Genomic DNA, 20,410 nt, shown 5'->3' on the forward strand with positions numbered 1-20,410 from the left:
ATGGATTCAAAAGTATCAGAGAACTTTTTTTATAAAACATCCATGTCAGCCCATCTGGGACTGGAGCCTTGTTTTCTTTCAACCCTTCCAATATCTCTTAATCTGTCTTAATTATTACCCATTTTCCATTAGATGGACTCGTTAATTTTGTTTTGGGTAAGAATTGTTCTATTTTATCTCTGTATGGCATTTTCGTTTTGTACAGGTTTGAATAGTAGCAAATTCTCCCACTGTTTCCTTATCAGATATCGTCCAACTTGAAAGGGCAAGTGTTGTAGTCTGGTAGAGCTGCTACCAAGCAAACAAATTCTGAAAAATACTATGAATTGAAAGTGGAGACAATAGAAGCACCTATCGCTGCTTATCTGTTTGCTTTATAACACGAAAAACCTTAATAACAACTACCGTATTTTTTGCTCTATAAGACTCACTTTTTCCCTCCTAAAAAGTAAGAGGGAATGTGTGTGCGTCTTATGGAGCGAATGCAGGCTGCGCAGCTATCCCAGAAGCCAGAACAGCAAGAGGGATCGCTGCGCAGCGATCCCTCTTGCTGTTCTGGCTTCTGAGATTCAGAATATTTTTTTTCTTGTTTTCCTCCTCCAAAAACTAGGTGCGTCTTGTGGTCTGGTGCGTCTTATAGAGCAAAAAATAATGCGGTATTTTTTTAAGTGCCTTTCACCAGCCTTACCACAGGAATCTGTGTTCTGGTAACCCCACAGTCTTCTTTGGCGATCCCTCGTAGCTGAGTAAGATTGTCTTCCATAGACACGGTTTTAACAATGAGTCCGTAAGTGACTGTGGAGGCCAATTCTGGATCCACACATCCTTCCATAGTGGGGACATTGGTTTCCGGGCGGGAGTTGATCACGGTGTGGATTTGCCTTCCTCCTAGCACATTTATCCCTTGCGTCCTGAGTTTGAGTGTCTTCAAAGCCCATGACACCTTTGGTAAAGGCTTTTCTCCAATTGGAGGGCTCGCAGGCCAGTGTTTCCCAGTTGTCAGTGTTTATACTACATTTTTTTAGATTTGCCTTGAAACAGTCTTTATACCTCTTTTGTTGACCACCAGCATTACGCTGGCTATGGGGCTCCATGTGGAACAATTCAGTTGTTAATCTATCAGCTTATTAGGACTACATAGCACTCACCCTGGGGGAATTGCATTGGTTTCCAATTCAACACTCTGGTTCCAAATCTTAAGATGCTTGTATGCTGTTTACCTATAAAGCCCTAAACAACCTGTGGCCTAAACACTTCAAGGAGCGCCTCACCAGGAAGGTCCCTTTTGATTGTTCTGCAGTTAAATTTGATCCCTTGTGGTAACCTGCTTTATTGTGTCCGCCTTGTCAACAGCGGGCGGCCTAAAAATATTACTGAATGAATAAAATAAAAAAAATAATTGGAGCAGTGTCTGTAGAATATGCTTGAAGGCATTTCTACTGCTCTAGCAGTTCTTGATGTTTGGTGGCAAGCTGTTAAAGAGGTCACTTGCTGAGAGGCTACTTTCATTTCTTGCCTCCATAGATCGATCTCGTCTTTGCAAGGCTGGCTGTGCCAATCTTGTCTGATAACCTGGATCTTCGGGACAACTCGCATCTGGGAAGCCTGGATATAAGGTGTATTCGGAGCTTAAATGGTAATGCGTACCTTTCCAGTTTTTCTTAACGGTGCCTGCTAAACACAGCTACTCAAGTAACTGGGTATTAAATGGCTGTGATCTGCCCTACTTGATAGGGGATTTTTGACTATGAGTAGCAGATTCATGTGGCACCCTATATTTTTTGTTCTGTCTTTTCCTCCAAGAAGTTCAGGGAAGGATGCGCAGGCTGTTTCGCTGCCCAGTAGGTATGGAATAGACAGACTTTCTCAGTGACACAGTGAAGCTTAATAGCTGTGATGCTTTGAACCTGCGAATGGTTGCAATTCCAAAAGCAGCCTGCCATGCAACAGTGTATGTTTGTAATGCCCTCGGCAGGCAGAAATAGCTGTGTGGTTCTTTGAATCCTGTCCGTAGCAGGGGCCTGAGAAGTCTAGTATTTCCACTTAGCTTTATCAGTTCAAGCCATGTTGTGTGGGAGGACTGGACAGGTAAAATTAGAAGCCTACTCTGCACCGTGTATGTTCAGTCTTACTGCCTCTCAGTAGCCTGGTGCCTTTGCCCGATTTAACGCAAAGGCTTAATGTTTGCCGGCAGGTTGCAGAGTCACTGATGAAATACTTCATTTAGTACCAGACAAGGAGAACTTCAGGCTGACGCTCAGAGCAATTAAACTGTGGGCAAAACGTAAGTACTTAATACATCAAATTTTGTGGTATCAGCCCCTAAGCTTAATAGTCCTTGAAATGGCTCTTTAGGCTAAGCCAAGTGAGCTTGTCGCCTCTGCACGTTGCCTTCAAAATCTGCATAATGGCGATTATGTCTCAAATCCTGAGGACGAGCTTGAATGCTGGTCTAATGGTGGCAGAGAAACACCTGAAAATGTGCTAGATGCTCCTGATGAATACTTAAAACCAGTTTGGAATTTAGTGGCCAGGGAAGGAATCTTGCTTCCTTCCTTCTCCCCTCATTCAAAGTCATATCAGAGCCTCAAGAATTGCAGGTGTTCAGGGGCTGTCACCTAAAAGCTGGAGCCTCCTAACTAAGCACCAAGGCAGGGGCCAGGTGTTTCTACTCCAACATGGCTTCTAGGTAACCTTGCTAGCTCCTAAATCTGGCCTAGGAATGTAGGCTTACCCTTTGAATCTTGGTTCCATGAAACTTCATCTTCATGTCTCCTGCTGACTTGGGAGATTTCCAAGTTATAAAAGGATCAGGCGGATTTGCGGAGGATGCACCTGTGTCAGGGGTGAGAAACTCACCTTCCACCTGTTGTTGAAGTCCCCATCATCCCCAGACCGCATGGCCAATGGTCAAAAATCATGGGAGTTGTAGTTCAAGGACATCTGGAGGATCACTGGTTTCCCTACCCCTGGTCTGTAAGAATGGTTTATTGGCAATGCTATAGAGTCATAGGATTGTAGAGTTGGAAGGGACCCCAAGGGTCATCTAGTCCAACCCGCTACAATGCCAGAATCTCAACTAAATTATCCATGACAGATGACCATCCAGTCTCTGCTTAAAAACCTCCATGGAGGGAGAGCCCACCACCTTCCAAAAGTTCCTCCTTAGTTGGAATCTCCTTTCTTGTAACTTGGACCCATTGTTTTGGGTCCTAGCTTCCAGAGCAGGTGAAAACAAGTTTGGTCCATGGGACAGTCCTTTAGATGAAACCGCTGTGGACTGAGGCAGTGAAGTCCTAGGAATATCAGATACTGTGACGCACCAGGGAGAGGCCAGTTGCAACCTTCATAAGCACTCGGAGGCACCGGGCCGGGCCGCTTTAAGACATGGGATGCTGAACTTGACGGCCCTTGGTCTGATCCATTTAGGTCTGCCTTATATGCCCATTTAGCAAATGGTGCATACAGGGCCAGATTTAGGTTTGATGAGGCCCTGAGCTACTGAAGGTAATGGGGCCCTTTATATGTCTAACTGTCCTTTGTCAACAACAAATTGTTGCTGTTTTTTGTGTTGAATATATGCTATATGGTAATTTATGGACCTAATAGGTATCTAAAGCCATTTGCACATGCAGAATGTAGGCACCCTATATATAGAAATGAGCAAACCAGTGATATTTTAGGGAGCAGGCTAGCAGGCGGGACCCATTACTTACATCATAGGAGCCTACACAACACAAAACACTGTTGCTGTATGTAGGTTTTATTTTATTTGTTTATTATCTTATATTTTGGAAATGTACATGCAGGTTTTTCCCCCCTTTAAATGTTTTGGGGCCCCCCAAGAGAGTGGGGCCCTAATCTATAGCTTGTTTAGCTTATACGTAAATCCGGCACTGGGTGCATAGAGGGATTGGGATCGTTGCAAGAGTACAAGCTCTTGTGCTAGCCTTCGCTTTGGTGAAGTGACAGCAATTGCTGGAGGGAGTGAGGCTGACCACCATCTCGCATCAATATCAAGCAAGTAACCTGTAAGTGAAGCTATATGTACCATTGTAGGCCTTTAAAAAAGAAAAAGAAGGTTCACAAGTGGAAGACAGCCCCAGTCAGTATGTGGGTTTGACAGCCCACAATGTGCATCTGTTGTAAGTGCATTCTTAGAAAGAGCTGAAGCTTGGATCCTCTTGAGGTCACCAGCTACCTATCACCAGGTGACAAATGCACTCTTTTCAGCTGTCTTAATGGTAATTATTATTATTATTATTATTATTATTATTATTATTATTATTTATACCCCGCCCATCTGGCGGGGTTTCCCCAGCAACTCTGTGCGAATTCCAACAAAAGATTAAAAATACATTAAAACATTGGTCATTAAAAACTTCCCTAAACAGGGCTGCCTTCAGATGTCTTCTAAACATCAGAAAGTTGTTTATTGCCTTGACATCTGGTGGGAGAGCGTTCCACAGGGCGGGGGCCACTACTGAGAAGGCCCTCTGCCTGGTTCCCTGTAACCTCACTTCTCACAACCTCAGTGTCCAGGCAGAACGATGGGGGTGGAGACGCTCCTTCAGGTATACAGGACCGAGGCCGTTTAGGGCTTTCAGGGTCAGCACCGACACTTTGAATTGTGCTCGGAAACGTACTGGGAGCCAATGTAGGTCTTAAAAGCCCAAACAACATGAAAATTGGGTAGAGTGTAACAATATGATCAGAACAAAAAAAAATTTTTCCTTCCAGTAGCACCTTAAAGACCAACTAAGTTAGTTCTTGGTATGAGCTTTCGTGTGCATGCACACTTCTTCAGATACACTGAAAGAGAAGTTGCCAGATCCTTCTATATAGTGAGAAGGTGGGGAGGGGTATTACTCAGAAGGGTGGTGGGAATGGGTGATTGGCAGATAGCTGTGATGAGCCTGTTGACGACTCTTAACGACTGCAATAGGTCTTACAGGAAAAAGCAAGGGGTGAGAAGGTGAAAAATGGCTTTGTCATGTATAATGAGATAAGAATCCAATGTCTTTGTTCAGACCAGGTCTCTCCATGGTTTTAAGTTTGGTAATGAGTTGCAATTCAGCAGCTTCTCTTTCCAGTCTATTTCTGAAATTCCTTTGTAGTAATACAGCTACTTTGAGATCTTGTATAGAATGTCCTGGGAGATTGAAGTGTTCTCCTACTGGTTTCTCTGTGATCAGAGTTCACAGAAATTACCGCATAGTTAGTAGAACATGGCTTCGGTACAGTTGTACCATAAAATCCCCTGTTGTAAAATGCATGTTGTTTTCAGCGAGTTCTTTGCATGCATTTCACTCCTTTAAGTTGCCCGCTCCTCTTCTTCGTTGTTGGGGAATCCTGAACCATGCCAAAGCTGCTGCTGCTGCTGCTGCTATTGCTGCTCCCAAGCTGGCCTGTCAAATGCTAGTCATTTGCTCCCCTTTTAGGGATGTGCAGATCAGCAGTGTGGAGTCACCTTGCAGATCTGCCTCTGACTTGCATGCAGCTGTTGGCGTGTACATCATTAGACCATTGCTGGGCAGGTTGCTGAGACCTCTTGAGTATAGAGCAGTATATAAATTCAGCAAATAATGATAATAATAAGAAGAAGAAGAAGAAGTAGAAGGGATTAACATAAAGGTAAAGGTACGCCTAGGGACGCGGGTGGCGCTGTGGGTTAAACCACAGAGCCTAGGACTTGCTGATCAGAAGGTCAGCGGTTTGAATCCCCATGACAGGGTGAGCTCCCATTGCTCGGTCCCTGCTCCTCCCAACCTAGCAGTTCGAAAGCATGTCAAAGTGCAAGGAGATAAATAGGTACCACTCCGGTGGGAAGGTAAACGGCGTTTCCGTGTGCTGCTCTGGTTTGCCAGAAGCGGCTTAGCCATGCTGGCCACATGACCCAGAAGCTATATGCCGGCTCCCTCAGCCAATAAAGCGAGATGAGCGCCGCAACCCCAGAGTTGGTCACAACTGGACCTAATGGTCAGGGGTCCCTTTACCTTTTAAAGGTACGCCTGACCATTAGGTCCAGTCGCGGACGACTCTGGGCTGGCAGTGCTCATCTCGCTCTAAAGGCCGAGGAGCTGGCGTTTGTCCACAGACAGTGTTTCCGGGTCATGTGGCCAGCATGACTAAGCCACTTCTGGCAAACCAGAGCAGCGCACAGAAACGCCGTTTATCTTCCCGCCGAAGCAGTACCTATTTATCTACTTGCACTTTGATGTGCTTTTGAACTGCTAGGTTGGCAGGAGCAGGGACCAAGCAACGGGAGCTCACCCCGTCGTGGGGATTCAAACCGCGACCTTTCGATCGGCAAGCCCAAGCACCACAGTGGTTTAACCCACAGCACCACCCGCGTCCCATAACGTAGATGTATCATGCTTAAATTTTGATGGAAGGGCAATAGGCACCACAAGGGGGAGCTGTTTCAAAAGCAAAGCATGCATTTGAATCCAAATCGGAACTAAAATTAAATACGCATTGCTGTGATTGCTTTTTCTAAAGCTCCTAGCCCCCCTTTTTTTGGGGGGGGGAGATTATATAGTTGCTCTGCTGCGTATTTAAGCACTAGTTTTGCCCTCTGCTAACCTGAAACTATCTGAAACGCTTGGGAAATCTGAAGTGACAAATGTCTGCCTTTTAGGGCGTGGGATTTATTCAAATATGCTGGGATTTCTTGGTGGTGTTTCTTGGGCCATGTTGGTGGCGAGGACGTGTCAGCTGTATCCAAATGCATTGGCCTCGACGCTGGTTCATAAATTCTTCCTGGTTTTCTCCAGGTGGTAAGTATCTGGCCAGCCGTCACAATTCACAGATCGTATATGAACTAGATTATAACTAGGAAGAACACAGATCAGATCTGGGGCTGGCAGGATGTTGCCACTCAGTTACCACTGGCAAGTAAAGTACAGTGGTACCTCGGGTTAAGTACTTAATTCATTCCGGAGGTCCGTTCTTAACCTGAAACTGTTCTTAACCTGAAGCACCACTTTAGCTAATGGGGCCTCCTGCTGCTGCCGCGCCGCCGGAGTACGATTTCTGTTCTCATCCTGAAGCAAAGTTCTTAACCTGAAGCACTATTTCTGGGTTAGCAGAGTCTGTAACCTGAAGCGTATGTACCGTATTTTTCGCTCTATAAGACGCACCAGACCATAAGACGCATCTAGTTTTTGGAGGAGGAAAACAAGAAAAAAAATATTCTGAATCCCAGAAGCCAGAACAGCAAGAGGGATCGCTGCACAGCAATCCCTCTTGCTGTTTTTGCTTCTGGGATAGCTGTGCAGCCTGCCTTTGCTCCATAAGACGCACACACATTCCCCCTTACTTTTTAGGAGGGAAAAAGTGAGTCTTGTAGAGCAAAAAATACGGTAACTTGAGGTACCACTGTAACCATGAAATTGTGTGTTTCGGAATGGGATGCCCTTGGAATCCACCCCACAGACTTTTAAGTAACTTGCGTTCAGTAAATGCACCTTTCTGCTGCCATCAAAATGTTTTCCTGGCCAGGAACGCCCTCTGAGTGTCTCCCCTGCTGTTTTGTTTAGAAGTGTGCTTTCAGATTCCGAGTTGTTGATATTGTGCATTGTCTTGTATGTCTTCAGGCACGCAAACAGCATAAATAAAGTGTACTCCTGAGAGTGCTATGTGAATGCCTCCCTAAAATTAACTCCCAGTTGGCCTTTCCCTTACCCTAGAACAGTGATGGCCAAACTTGGCCTTCCATCTGTTTTGGAACTACAACTCCCATCATCCCTAGCTAATAGGACCAGTGGTCAGGGATGATGGGAATTGTAGTCCCAAAACAGTTTGAGGGCCACGTTTGGCCATCACTGCCCCAGTAGGACAAGGGTGGCTTTTTATTGCCACAAAATTTATCTGTTGCTTCCTATATAAAGTGTCTTGAAGTAAAACAATGGTCACTTGCAATAGGATAAATTTTAAAAACCCTCACCTGATAAGAGCAAGAAATAGTTTTAAACGTCATCGGCCCCGTATTGTGGAATACTCTGCCAATAAAGATTTAGCAGGCACATTTTGCTTTTAACTTTTAAAACACCTGCTAGAAAGTTTCCTATTGCAGGCGATTAAAACTACATATTTCCACAATGGTTAATTGATGTCTGTTTTCAACTTTTAAATGATTTTACTGTATGGTTTTCTGGTTTTTGTTAATATTTAATATTACCCCTTCATTAATATTTTTTAAATGAAATGGTGGTCTGTACATATTTTTTATAAATAAGACTATTCCTATGCCGCCGTACTAAAAGACTTCAACACTACAGCAGGCTGCCTGAGAAAACAAGAATATGTTCACCTGGTTGCCTAAATGTCGACAGATAAAAGAGAGTGCTTCTTCTCGCAACATATACTGTATTTTTCGCCCTATAGGGCGCACCAGCCCATAGGGCGCACCTAGTTTTTTGGGGGGGAATAAAGAAAAAAAAATATTCCCCCCCCCAGCCCCCAGAACAGGCTGCTATCCGCAAGCCTTGGGAGCCCGGTGGAACTCCCGCCAGGCTCCCAAGGCTTGCGGATAGCTTCCTGAAGCCTGGAGAGCGAGAGGTGTCGGTGCGCACCGACCCCTCTCTCTCTCCAGGCTTCAGCGAAAGCCTGCATTCGCCCCATAGGACGCACACACATTTCCCCTTCATTTTTGGAGGGGGAAAAGTGCGTCCTATAGGGCGAAAAATACGGTAGTTAAAACTATGGAATTTGCTCCCAGGGGAGGTCTTGATAGCCACCAACATGGCTTGCTTTAAAAGTGGATTTGAGAAATTCACAGAGGACAAGGCTATCACTGGGTACCACTTGCCATGATAGCTATTTTCCATCTCCACTGACGGAGGAATCCTGCTTCTGAAAACCAGTTTTGGGGAATTGCAGGTGGGACAAAGTACTACTGCAGTCCTGTTCCGCTTGCAGGATTCCCACAAGCATCTGGTTGGCCACTGTGAGACGAGGGTGCTAGACTGGATGAGCCATTGGCCTGATTCAGCAGGCTTGTCTTACGATAATGATAGCACCAGGCACACCCACCCTTCAGAGAGTCTTTCCCAGCCAGGGAGCCACCACTGAAAAGGCCCTTTGTGTTGCTGCCCTTTGTACCTCCCTTGGAAGGAACATGCAACAGCGGCCTGAGGAGCAATTGGGAGCAGGTCTTATGGCTGTACAGTCATACCTCATGTTACGTTTGCTTCAGGTTGCGCATTTTCACTTTGCGTTCCACGGCGATCCGGAAGTACCGGAAAGGGTTACTTCCGGGTTTTGCCACTTGTGCATGCGCGGACGTGGAAAACAATGTCACGCACATGCGCAGAAGTGGCAAATTGTGACCCGCGCGTGCACAGACGCGGGTTGCATTCTTTTCAGGTTGTGAACAGGCCTCCGGAACGGATCCCATTCGCAACCAGAGGTACCACTGTACTCAACACGAACCATTTCGTCTTCCCTGCCCTCCACCCCACCCACCCCCAGCCAACTTTACAGGGAAATGTGAATGCTTGAATTAAAAGGTGCTCACAGTTCTTTAGACTTCATTCGAACAGTATGACCCTTGGCCTAATTGGTGTTCCCATGTTGTAAATAATACCACTCTTACAAATGTATTTGCACTTTATACTTAAGATTTTCTGCATGTAATAAACAGACAAGCAAATTGTGCCCCACCCATCTGACTGGGTTGCCTCAGCCACCTCTGGGCAGCTTCCAACGAATACAAAAGCGCAGTACAATGGTACCTCGGGTTAAGAACTTAATTTGTTCTGGAGGTCCGTTCTTAACCTGAAACTGTTCTTAACCTGAAGCACCACTTTAGCTAATGGGGCCTGCTGCTGCTGCTGCGCCCCATGATTTCTGTGATTTCTGTTCTCATCCTGAAGCAAATTTCTTAACCCGGGGTACTGTTTCTGGTTTAGCGGAGTCTGTAACCTGAAGCGTCTGTAACCCGAGGTACCACTGTACAGGCATTACCTGAGGATGTCTGCACCGATATGGATAGCTGACATGCAGCTTTCTAGACGGCGGTATGCACTTGGTTTCGCTCATCTGCTCTCTTTTCAGGGAATGGCCCAATCCAGTCTTGTTGAAAGAGCCCGAAGAGAGCAACCTCAACTTGCCGGCCTGGGACCCCAGGGTTCGTAGAGCACATTGCCTTGAAAACCATCCTGTATCCCCCGGCGTCAGTGGTAGCAGCCTTGTGAGAGTGTTGCTGCTCTTTTAGTCCGGGGGGGGGGGAGGAGAACTGACCCATACTGAGCCCTCTTGATTCTCCAGGACACCAGCAGCAGCTTTGACAAGCCTGCCACCTGACAAAGGTGTCCTTACTGAGAGGCATTGCATTCTATGGGACAACATAAATCTCTCCTTTGGTAATCCTCACAGAACTCTAGCCCAATGGTTGCCATTAATTTGATTTTGAATTGATTTTAGAATGAATTGATTTTAGAATGCTGTATTACTTTTACTGTTGTTAGCCGCTCTGAGCCCAGCTTCAGCTGGGGAGGGCGGCATATACCGTATTTTTCGCTCTATAAGACGCACCAGACCACAAGACGCACCTAGTTTTTGGAGGAGGAAAACAAGAAAAAAAATATTCTGAATCTCAGAAGCCAGAACAGCAAGAGGGATCGCTGCACAGTGAAAGCAGCAATCCCTCTTGCTGTTCTGGCTTCTGGGATGGCTGCGCAGCCTGCATTTGCTCCATCGGATGCACACAATTTCCCCTTACTTTTTAGGAGGGAAAATGTGAGTCTTGTAGAGCAAAAAATACGGTAAATGAAATATTATTATTATTATTATTATTATCATCATCATCATCATCATCTGCTTCACCCAGAGGCACAGTTGCTGGGGTTGGGGGAGAGACATTCCCTTGCCCCTACGAAACAGGAAGCAGGGTGGAGTGGAATGCAAAGTTCAGGAATAATATGCCCTGCTTGGTTATAAATTCTGAGGCTATACACCTGCCTACCTTTTATAGGGTATCCAGCTAAACAGTTCCACTAGTGCAGTGTTTTTAAGCAGCACAACAGAAATTGTCCTCCAAAATTGTTCCAGAGGGTTGGGGGAACCTGGAAATGGATTTGGGGGGCATGTGGGGAGAAGAGAAGATGGGGCAGTTCCATTGTGCCGCTTAAACCGTTTTTAACATTGTGTAATACTGTATTTTCATATTAATGTGTCTTCATTGTTGTGACCTGCCCTGGGACCTTAGGATGAAGTGCACATAATAAATGTTTGTAGTAGTAATAAGAATAATAAACCAATAGACATGAAACGTTGAGTTGGAGGCCGTCTGTATTGTGTTATCAACTAACTAATTAAGTCATTGAATCTGTATACTGACCTTCATCCGAAGATCACAGGGCGGTTCACAGCGTAAAAATACAAAATGAGAATCCAAAATACACAATATAAACTGCAACTTGTAGTAGCAAATTCTATAGTTTAACTCTGATGGCATAACAGGGAATCAGATACACACACCAGAGATTAGGCTTTCAGTGACTACTAGTCATTATGGCTGTGAAAAAACACTGGTATGCTTCTGAATGCCTGTTGCTTGAGATCATGACTGGGGAGAGCGCTGTTGCCCTTGTGTCCTGCTTAGAGGCTTCGCATGGGCCTCTGTTCAGCCATTGTAAGAACAAGATGCTGGACTAGATGGGGCCTTGGTCTGACCCAGCAGGGCTCTTACGTTCTTATAATCCTTCACCTGCCACAGGTAAATCCATCAGACAGGTATCACCTGATGCCCATCATCACCCCAGCGTATCCACAACAGAACTCCACGTATAATGTGTCGACTTCAACCAGAGCGGTAATGGTAGAAGAATTCAAATACGGTAAGACACCTTGATATATATTCCCAAATGGTGGGGTATAAACACTTTTGAGCTAGCAGTGTGTGGTTCTCCCAGAGACCGTAGATGCAGGCTGATGAGGGTCAACCTCCCTCGGGAAGTGGTGGACTCTCCTTCCTTTGAGGTAAAGGTTGAGTGGCCATTTTGGAGAACTTTATTGGCAGCTTCCATTTGGAGCCCACACGTTTCCCTGCGTGTCTCTGCTCCCTCCGGGCCTCCAGCTGCAGTTAGCAGAGCTTAGCACAGCGACAGAAGCAGCCTTGTGTGCTCAATAAATCAGGCAGACGCTCGGTGTCTTCCTTATCTTACAAAGAGCTTTAATCTCGTATAAATCAACAGATCGTAAATCCCGGTGACACGCAACTCATGTCGACCCTCTCCGTGAGCGGCTAGACTCACACTGTGTGTGTCTCTCTCTCTCTCAGAGATACTGAACACTCCCAGTGTTCTAAACACGCCTCCAAGAATGTGAGGCGTCACTCAGAACTTCTTAACCCTGTAAGTTCTGACTCTCTCAATAGCCATCTGCCATGGATGCTTTTGCTAAGGTTCCTGCATTGCAGAGGGTTGGACTAGATGACCCTCGGGGCCCTCCCAGTGCTACAATTCTATGATTCTATGATAGTGGAAACAGAAGGAGAAGTTGGAAGTGGGAAGGGCACTGTCTAGATGAGGATACTGATGGCAAAAGAGATGTATCTGGTTCTTGATTGCATGAGACTTGATATAATAATAATAATAATTTATTATTTATAACCCGCCCATCTGGCTGAGTTTCCCCAGCCACTCTGGGTGGCTCCCAATTGAGTGTTAAAAACAATACAGCATTAAATATTAAAAACTTCCCTAAACAGGGCTGCCTTCAGATGTCTTTTAAAGATGAGATAGCTGCTTATTTCCTTGACATCTGGTGGGAGGGCGTTCCACAGGACAGGCACCACTACCGAGAAGGCCCTCTGTCTGGTTCCCTGTAACCTCAATTCCAGCAATGAGGGAACCGCCAGAAGGCCCTCGGCACTGGACTTCAGTGTCCAGGCTGCACGATGGGGGTGGAGACGCTCCTTCAGGTATACAGGACCGAGGCCATTTAGGGCTTTAAAGGTCAACACCAACACTTTGAATTGTGCTCGGAAACGTACTGGGAGCCAATGTAGGTCTTTCAAGACCAGTGTTATGTGGTCTCGGTGGCTGCCCCCAGTCACCAGTCTAGCTGCCTCATTCTGGATTAGTTGTAGTTTCCGAGTCACCTTCAAAGGTAGCCCCACGTAGAGCGCATTGCAGTAGTCCAAGCGGGAGATAACTAGAGCATGCACCACTCTGGCGAGACAGTCCGTGGGCAGGTAGGGTCTCAGCCTGTGTACCAGATGGAGCTGGTAAACAGCTGCCCGGGACACAGAATTGACCTGTGCCTCCATGGACAGCTGTGAGTCCAGAATGACTCCCAGGCTGCACACCTGGTCCTTCAGGGGCACAGTTTCCCCATTCAGGACCAGGGAGTCCTCCACACCTGCCTGACTCTTGCCCCCCAAAAACAGTACTTCTGTCTTGTCAGGATTCAACCTCAATCTGTTAGCTGCCATCCATCCTCCAACCACCTCTGGGCACTCACAAAGGACATTCACCGCCTTCACTGGTTCTGATTTAAAAGAGAGGTAGAGCTGGGTATCATCTGGGTGTCTCTATGGTTTGAAAGTTTTCCCCTTAGTCTCAGTGCTATGAGTTGAGCCAAGTAGCCTTTGAGTTCCCTTTCCAGACTTGTGCTCCCCCAGTTCCACTTCTGTGAAGGCACCCCAGGCTACCCAACTCAGAAGAGTTTTGTGTCTCTACAGGTCTTGTGGTTACAGACGAGATTCTTCAAGGGAAGTCAGACTGGTCAAAGCTGCTTGAGCCGTCCAACTTCTTTCAAAAGTACAAGTATGTGAGAGTACCCGGGCTTTCAAAGCCCCTATCGAAGCAGTTGTAGCTGGCAATGCTTACACAAGTTTAAAAACAACGTAAGATCAGAATAACAATAAGTTCCCAGCAGAGCAGGTAAAAATTCTTCTGTGAAAAAAAGAACAAGCTTTTTACCGGGCAGCCCTCCCTAGGGGAAGGTGTTGCAGAGGCAAGGAACCACAACAAAGATTCCTTGTTGCTGGTAGTCACCCACCTGCCTCTGATGGTGGAGGGCCTTAGAGCATGGGTAGGCAAACTAAGGCCCAGGGGCCGTATCCAGCCCAATTGCCTTCTAAATCTGGTCCGCGGATGGTCTGGGAATCAGTGTGTTTTTACATGAGTAGAATGTGTCCTTTTATTTAAAATGCATCTCTGGGTTATTTGTGGGGCCTGCCTGGTGTTTTTACATGAGTAGAATGTTTGCTTTTATTTAAAATGCATCTCTGGGTTATTTGTGGGGCATAGGAATTCGTTCATTTTGAAAAAAAATTTAGTCCAGCCCCCCACAAGGTCTGAGGGACAGTGGACCGCCCCCCTGCTGAAAAAGTTTGCTGACCCCTGCCTTAGAGGAAAGCCTTAATATGTACTCTGGCAGGTTCATGCTGGAGGATGTGATCTTTTAGGTGCCCAGGTCCCAAGCTGCTTAAAGGTAAAGGGACCCCTGACCATTAGGTCCAGTCGTGACCGACTCTGGGGTTGTGGCGCTCATCTCGCTTTATTGGCCAAGGGAGCCGGCGTACAGCTTCCGGGCCATGTGGCCAGCATGACTAAGCCGCTTCTGGCAAACCAGAGCAGCACACGGAAATGCCATTTACCTTCCCACAGGAGTGGTACCTATTTATCTACTTGCACTTTGACATGCTTTCGAACTGCTAGGTTGGCAGAAGCAGCTACCGAGCAACGGGAGCTCACCCCATCGTGGAGATTCGAACCGCCGACCTTCTGATTGGCAAGTCCTAAGCTCTGTGGTTTAACCCACAACACCACCCGCATCCTGGTTCCCCAAGCCGCTTAGGGCCCTTCAAAGATTTAAACTGGCACTTAAAATTGTGCTCAAATGTACTGGGAGCTGATGAAGTCATTTCAGAACTGAAATATGTACGCCCAGCCCTAATTACCAATCTTATTCTGCTGAAATAAAAGAAACTCCGTAATCCCACAGCCATTCTTCTTATGGAGCTTCCCCTTGGTAGAAGCTTTAAACTCTTCTTAGGCATTAAATCGATCCAAGCAACTAGGCCAGAAATGGGAAGAGATGTTGACCTGTAAGCCATTGGGACGCAGGTGGCGCTGTGGGTTAAACCACTGAGCCTAGGGCTTGCCGATCAGAAGGTCGGCGGTTCGAATCCCTGTGACGGGGTGAGCTCCCGATGCTCGGTCCCTGCTCCTGCCAACCTAGCAGTTCGAAAGCATGTCAAAGTACAAGTAGATAAATAGGTACCGCTCCAGCGGGAAGGTAAACGGCGTTTCTGTGCGCTGCTCTGGTTCGCCAGAAGCGGCTTAGTCATGCTGGCCACATGACCCGGAAGCTGTCTGCAGACAAAACGCTGGCTCCCTCGGCCAATAAAGCGAGATGAGAGCCGCAACCCCAGAGTCGGCCACGACTGGACCTAATGGTCAAGGGTCCCTTTACCTTTAAGCCATTGGAAATATGTGGGGATAGGCTTCTCCTTACAGAAGAAATGGGAGAAAGGCTGAAGAGGACGTGAAAGTTGTCTAGCGCTTTGGAAAGGCCTTTTATTAAAATGGTTGAAAAAAGATCACATTAGCATTGCTTTACGTTTCCAGGCATTACATTGTGTTGACTGCCAGTTCCTCAACTGAAGAACACCATTTGGAATGGTAAGCCTCTGTAACTATAGATTTTCAATGTGATGATAATATGATTTGGGGAGGGGGTGAACAGGGGTAATAGGCTGGAGACATGCCCTGTCCGTCAGAGCTTCTTACCCTAGAATGGCAGGACATCTGATGACTGTGCCAATAACTTGCATTCAAGTGCTCAGCTCAGAGTAAAATGCACAGAGGTCTCAGACCTACAGCCTTTATGGCGCTTTCAAACAAAGCAAAAACCTCACTGCTGTTTGGTTTATTATTGGGGTTGCTTTGAACATGCTTTGATTTTTTTATTTCTAAGTTGCCTTGAGTATGAGAGTTGGGGCACCCAGCTTAAATAAATACAGTGGTACCTCGGGTTAAGTACTTAATTCGTTCCAGAGGTCCGTTCTTAACCTGAAACTGTTCTTAACCTGAAGCACCACTTTAGCTAATGGGGCCTCCCGCTGCCGCCGCGCCCCCAGAGCATGATTTCTGTTCTCATCCTGAAGCAAAGTTCTTAACCCGAGGTACTATTTCTGGGTTAGCGGAGTCTGTAACCTGAAGTGTATGTAACCTGAAGTACCACTGTAAAACAATACAGGCATGGCCACACACGCATCACGCTGAACCCAGAAGCAGTCCGAAAACATTACAAAAGGGGACAGGGTGGGGTGCTTGCAGGCTTTTTCAAATACATGTGATGTCACTTAAGTATGCGGTGCCTTGGAACGTAACCCCTGCATAAATTGGAGTTGCCTGTAAACCAAAAATGTGCACCTCCTGGTCCAGTCTTAAAACTTTGGTTTGTTGCAGTACACCCATTGGGCCACGTGGTGTCACCCTTCAGTTGGTGGTTAGAAGTAAATCGGGCAGCCTTCAGTGAAATGGTTAACTGAAACTTCATTTTGCGTTTTTCTCGTGTTTGTATTTTTAGGGTTGGCCTGGTAGAATCAAAAATCCGCGTGCTTGTTGGAAACATGGAACGGAATGAATGTATTGCAATTGCCCAAGTGAATCCGCAGTCCTTCCCAGGGAGTAAGGAAAAATTCAAAGAGTGAGTTGATGCTTCATTGGCTAGTTGAGCCCGTGAAAATGTGACGGCATTGGGGTGTAAACTTCTTGTTGTGATGGCAAGATTCCCTTGAGGAGTCCTTGGAAGGGAATTTTTCAGGGAAAGATTAGCCGATATCATAGCTGTCAACTTTTCCCTTTTCTTGCGAGGAATCCTATTCGGAATAAGGGAATTTCCCTTAAAAAAAGGAAAACATTGACAGCTATGGCCGATATGAAGGTGAGTGCCAACAAATCCCCGATTACCGGCTATTCGTTCCCTGCAGCCTGGCTTTTCCTGAGCCAGAAAGGAGGCAGGGGACAGTTAGCTACTGCCTGGGGAATGCATTTTGCAGAGCTGCTTGGTAGGTAGAGGAAGAATTGAGTATCTGCCAGCTGATTCTCACGTCTGTAAGTGCCCTGTCCCTGCAATAGGGTAACAAGAGAAGCATAGCGGTTCAGAGCTTTGCAGTGTAGCCTGGCCCTTTCCTGTGTGACACCTGGAGCTCTCTGCCCTGCCTCAATATTACTGAAGCACCATGCCGGTTTTCCTTGGCAAACCCTGCATTGCTGCAACTTTGCTGACATAATAATAATAATAATAATAATAATAATAATAATAAAATTTTATTTATATCCCGCCCTCCCCAGCCGAAGCCGGGCTCAGGGCGGCTAACAACAATCAAATAATCAAACAATCAAATAATCCAACATTCTAAAAATATTTCATTATAAAAATTAATTAAAATCAAGTTGATGGCAACCATTAAGCAAAATTCTGTGCAGGTTGCCAGAGGAGGGAGTCAGGCTGCGCCCTGACCAAAGGCCTGGTGGAACAACTCTGTCTTGCAGGCCCTGCGGAAAGATGTCAGGTCCCGCAGGGCCCTAGTCTCTTGTGACAGAGTGTTCCACCAGATTGGAGCCGCAGCCGAGAAGGCCCTGGCTCTAGTTGAGGCCAGCCTAACCTCTCTGAGGCCTGGGACCTTCAGGATGTTTTTATTAGCAGACCGTAGGTTTCTCTGTGGGGCATACCAGGAGAGGCGGTCCCGTAGGTACGAGGGTCCTAGACCGAATAGGGCTTTAAAGGTTAAAACCAGCACCTTAAACCTGATCCTGTACTCCACCGGGAGCCAGTGCAGCTGGTATAGCACCGGATGAATGTGGTCTTGCAGCGAAGACCCCATAAGGAGTCTCGCCACGGCATTCTGCACCCGCTGGAGTTTCTGGGTCAGTCTCAAGGGCAGCCCCACGTAGAGCGAGTTACAATAATCCAGTCTGGAGGTGACCGTCGCATGGATCACAGTGGCTAGGTCAGGGCGAGAGAGATAAGGGGCCAACTGCTTAGCTTGGCGGAGATGAAAAAATGCTGCCTTTGTTATAGCTGTAATCTGCGCCTCCATAGAGAGGGAGGTATCGAAGATTACACCTCATCTCACCAGTCCTTTTAGTTCATATGCTGTCCTGGAACTTTCCCTTCAGGAGCGACTTTGTGTCCGTATGGTTTCTGGGGATAATTTTTAAGAAAGCGGAGAATGCAGAGAGTGTCTGCGTTGACCTAACCTACGATATCCAGTCATTCACGGACACAGGTAAACAAACCCCTTCTCTTCTTGGTGAAAGTCCTGCCTCTGAATCGGCTAAGGTTGCTTGCCTGTTTCCAAAGGGTTGCCTCACTTCAGTATAAATTAGTGCCTATACTAACTGAAGAATCAAGTTCTGATGGTTTGCTCCCACTGCCCCCGTGTGTGTGTGTGTGTGTGTGTGTGTGTTGACATCGACAAGCCTTCTGATGAGGTTATGTGCTTAGTCTTGTGAAATATGAGAAAGAAGCATTGCTTGCTAACCATCCAGCGACTCTCTTTGCAACATAACAGTATAATCCACTGTGCTCAGAAAAACTTCTTCATCTCCTTTTGAAAGAAAAGGCCCTAGAGCAGGGGTAGCCAACATGGTGCCCTCCAGACGTTGTGGTATCTGAAGAAGTGTGCATGCACACGAAAGCTCATACCAATAACAAACTTAGTTGGTCTCTAAGGTGCTACTGGAAGGATTTTTTTTATTTTGTTTCAACTACGGCAGACCAACACGGCTACCTACCTGTAACTATTACAACACCTGTTGTCCCGGATCAAAGGGAATGCTGGATGGGGCTGATGGGAACTGGAAGCCAGAGGGCACCATCTTGGCTAATCTAGTGCTGGAAAGTCGCTCATTCCTTAATGCCACCTAACTATTGTGCCTCTGCAACCTCCTGGTTTTATTCCTTGATTGCGGGTATTCCCCCTTAGCCCATTAAATAACATCTAATCAGTTCTGTTTACACTGAACATGACAGATCTGCTCTTGGAAGCACTGGAATACTGGAGGGTGGCGGGAGGTTCAGTGCGTTTCATGGGAGCTTCTCAAAATATACCATGCTAAGCTTAAAGTTTTCGCTCCTGCCTTCCAATGCTGCTACTGCTGGAACTTGCTGGGATTCTGTGTGATGCCTTCACATTCTAAGTACCGTATTTTTCGCTCGATAACACGCACCTGACCATAACACGCACATAGTTTTTAGAGGAGGAAAACAAGAAAAAAAAATTCTGAATGAAACAGTGGATGTATCATTTTTGTGCTTCATGCTGCGGCCACAGACATGTGATTTGACGGTGAGTTTGGGGTAGCCCAATGCAAAGATCCCGAGGATCCATGTGGATCCATGCTTTGTAACCACGTTTTTGCACCATTGCAGCCCCAGGCAACAGTGGGTGCGTGATTTTTTTGGTGCAGGCTGTAGCCATGGACATGCTATGTGATCTGAGGGTGAATTTGGGGTGACCCAATGCAAAGATCCTGAGGATCCATGTGGATCCATGCTTTGTAACCACGTTTTTGCACCATTGCAGCCCCAGGCAACAGTGGGTGCGTGATTTTTTTGGTGCAGGCTGTAGCCATGGACATGCTATGTGATCTGATGGTGAATTTGGGGTGACCCAATGCAAAGATCCTGAGGATCCATGTGGATCCATGCTTTGTAACCACGTTTTTGCACCATTGCGGCCCCAGGAAACAGTGGGTGCATGATTTTTTTGGTGCAGGCTGTAGCCATGGACATGCTATGTGATCTGATGGTGAATTTGGGGTGACCCAATGCAAAGATCCTGAGGATCCATGTGGATCCGTGCTTTGTAACCATGTTTTTGCAGCATTGCAGCCCTGTTTTTGCATCAGATCATTGCTATGTGATCTGATGGTGAATTTGGGGTGACTCAATGCAAAGATCCTGAGGATCCATGTGGATCCGTGATTGGAACCACGTTTTAAGTAGGGAGGGAAGGAAAAACATAGAAGCGACAAGGAGAGGGGTGTGCAGAGAAGCAGCTGGCTAAGAATGCAGGAGAGGGGTTTTACCGGAGGGAGGAAAGGAAGGCAAAAGTCCCCCCCCCCCACAAGCCAACCAGCTCTCTCTCTCCCCCCCCCCAACCTGCATGTTGCCTTCGAGTCCCAGACGCACGGAGAGGAATCTGTTTTCCACTCTGCTTGCCTGGAGGGGAGGGGTTTTCTCTGCTCTTTGTTCCGTCTGAGCAAACACAGTAAGGAAACAGAAGCGGGTGGGCAGTAAGACCCTGAGGCAGAATGCAGGAAAGCCGCAGCTTCCTCTTTCCTCCCTTCTCCGGACGATTTGATATTTGCCTGCTTTTTGCCTTCACTCACGCTTCTCAGCTCCAGGGACCACACATTCGCTCTATAACACGCACAGACAT

The 20,410-nt window shown here is 46.7% G+C and overlaps 1 protein-coding gene and 1 long non-coding RNA gene across 2 annotated transcripts in view; one reads left to right on the forward strand and one right to left on the reverse strand.

Moving 5' to 3' along the window:
• Positions 1-20,410, reverse strand: part of LOC310758873 — a 536,128-nt gene that overhangs the window by 442,097 nt on the left and 73,621 nt on the right. The gene's annotated exons all lie outside the window — the stretch shown is intronic.
• The window catches only part of PAPOLG (poly(A) polymerase gamma), a 44,149-nt gene that overhangs the window by 14,614 nt on the left and 9,125 nt on the right, over positions 1-20,410 (forward strand). The window contains exons 7-15 of the mRNA XM_083605136.1: positions 1,525-1,636; positions 2,195-2,284; positions 6,641-6,779; positions 10,060-10,132; positions 11,723-11,843; positions 13,691-13,775; positions 15,585-15,638; positions 16,549-16,668; positions 18,144-18,253. Coding sequence (XP_083461262.1) covers positions 1,525-1,636; positions 2,195-2,284; positions 6,641-6,779; positions 10,060-10,132; positions 11,723-11,843; positions 13,691-13,775; positions 15,585-15,638; positions 16,549-16,668; positions 18,144-18,253 — 904 coding nt within the window. The remainder of the gene's footprint in view (positions 1-1,524; positions 1,637-2,194; positions 2,285-6,640; positions 6,780-10,059; positions 10,133-11,722; positions 11,844-13,690; positions 13,776-15,584; positions 15,639-16,548; positions 16,669-18,143; positions 18,254-20,410) is intronic.

The sequence above is a fragment of the Podarcis filfolensis genome (assembly GCF_964270895.1).
Source record: "Podarcis filfolensis genome assembly, chromosome: 3".
NCBI lineage: Eukaryota > Metazoa > Chordata > Lepidosauria > Squamata > Lacertidae > Podarcis > Podarcis filfolensis.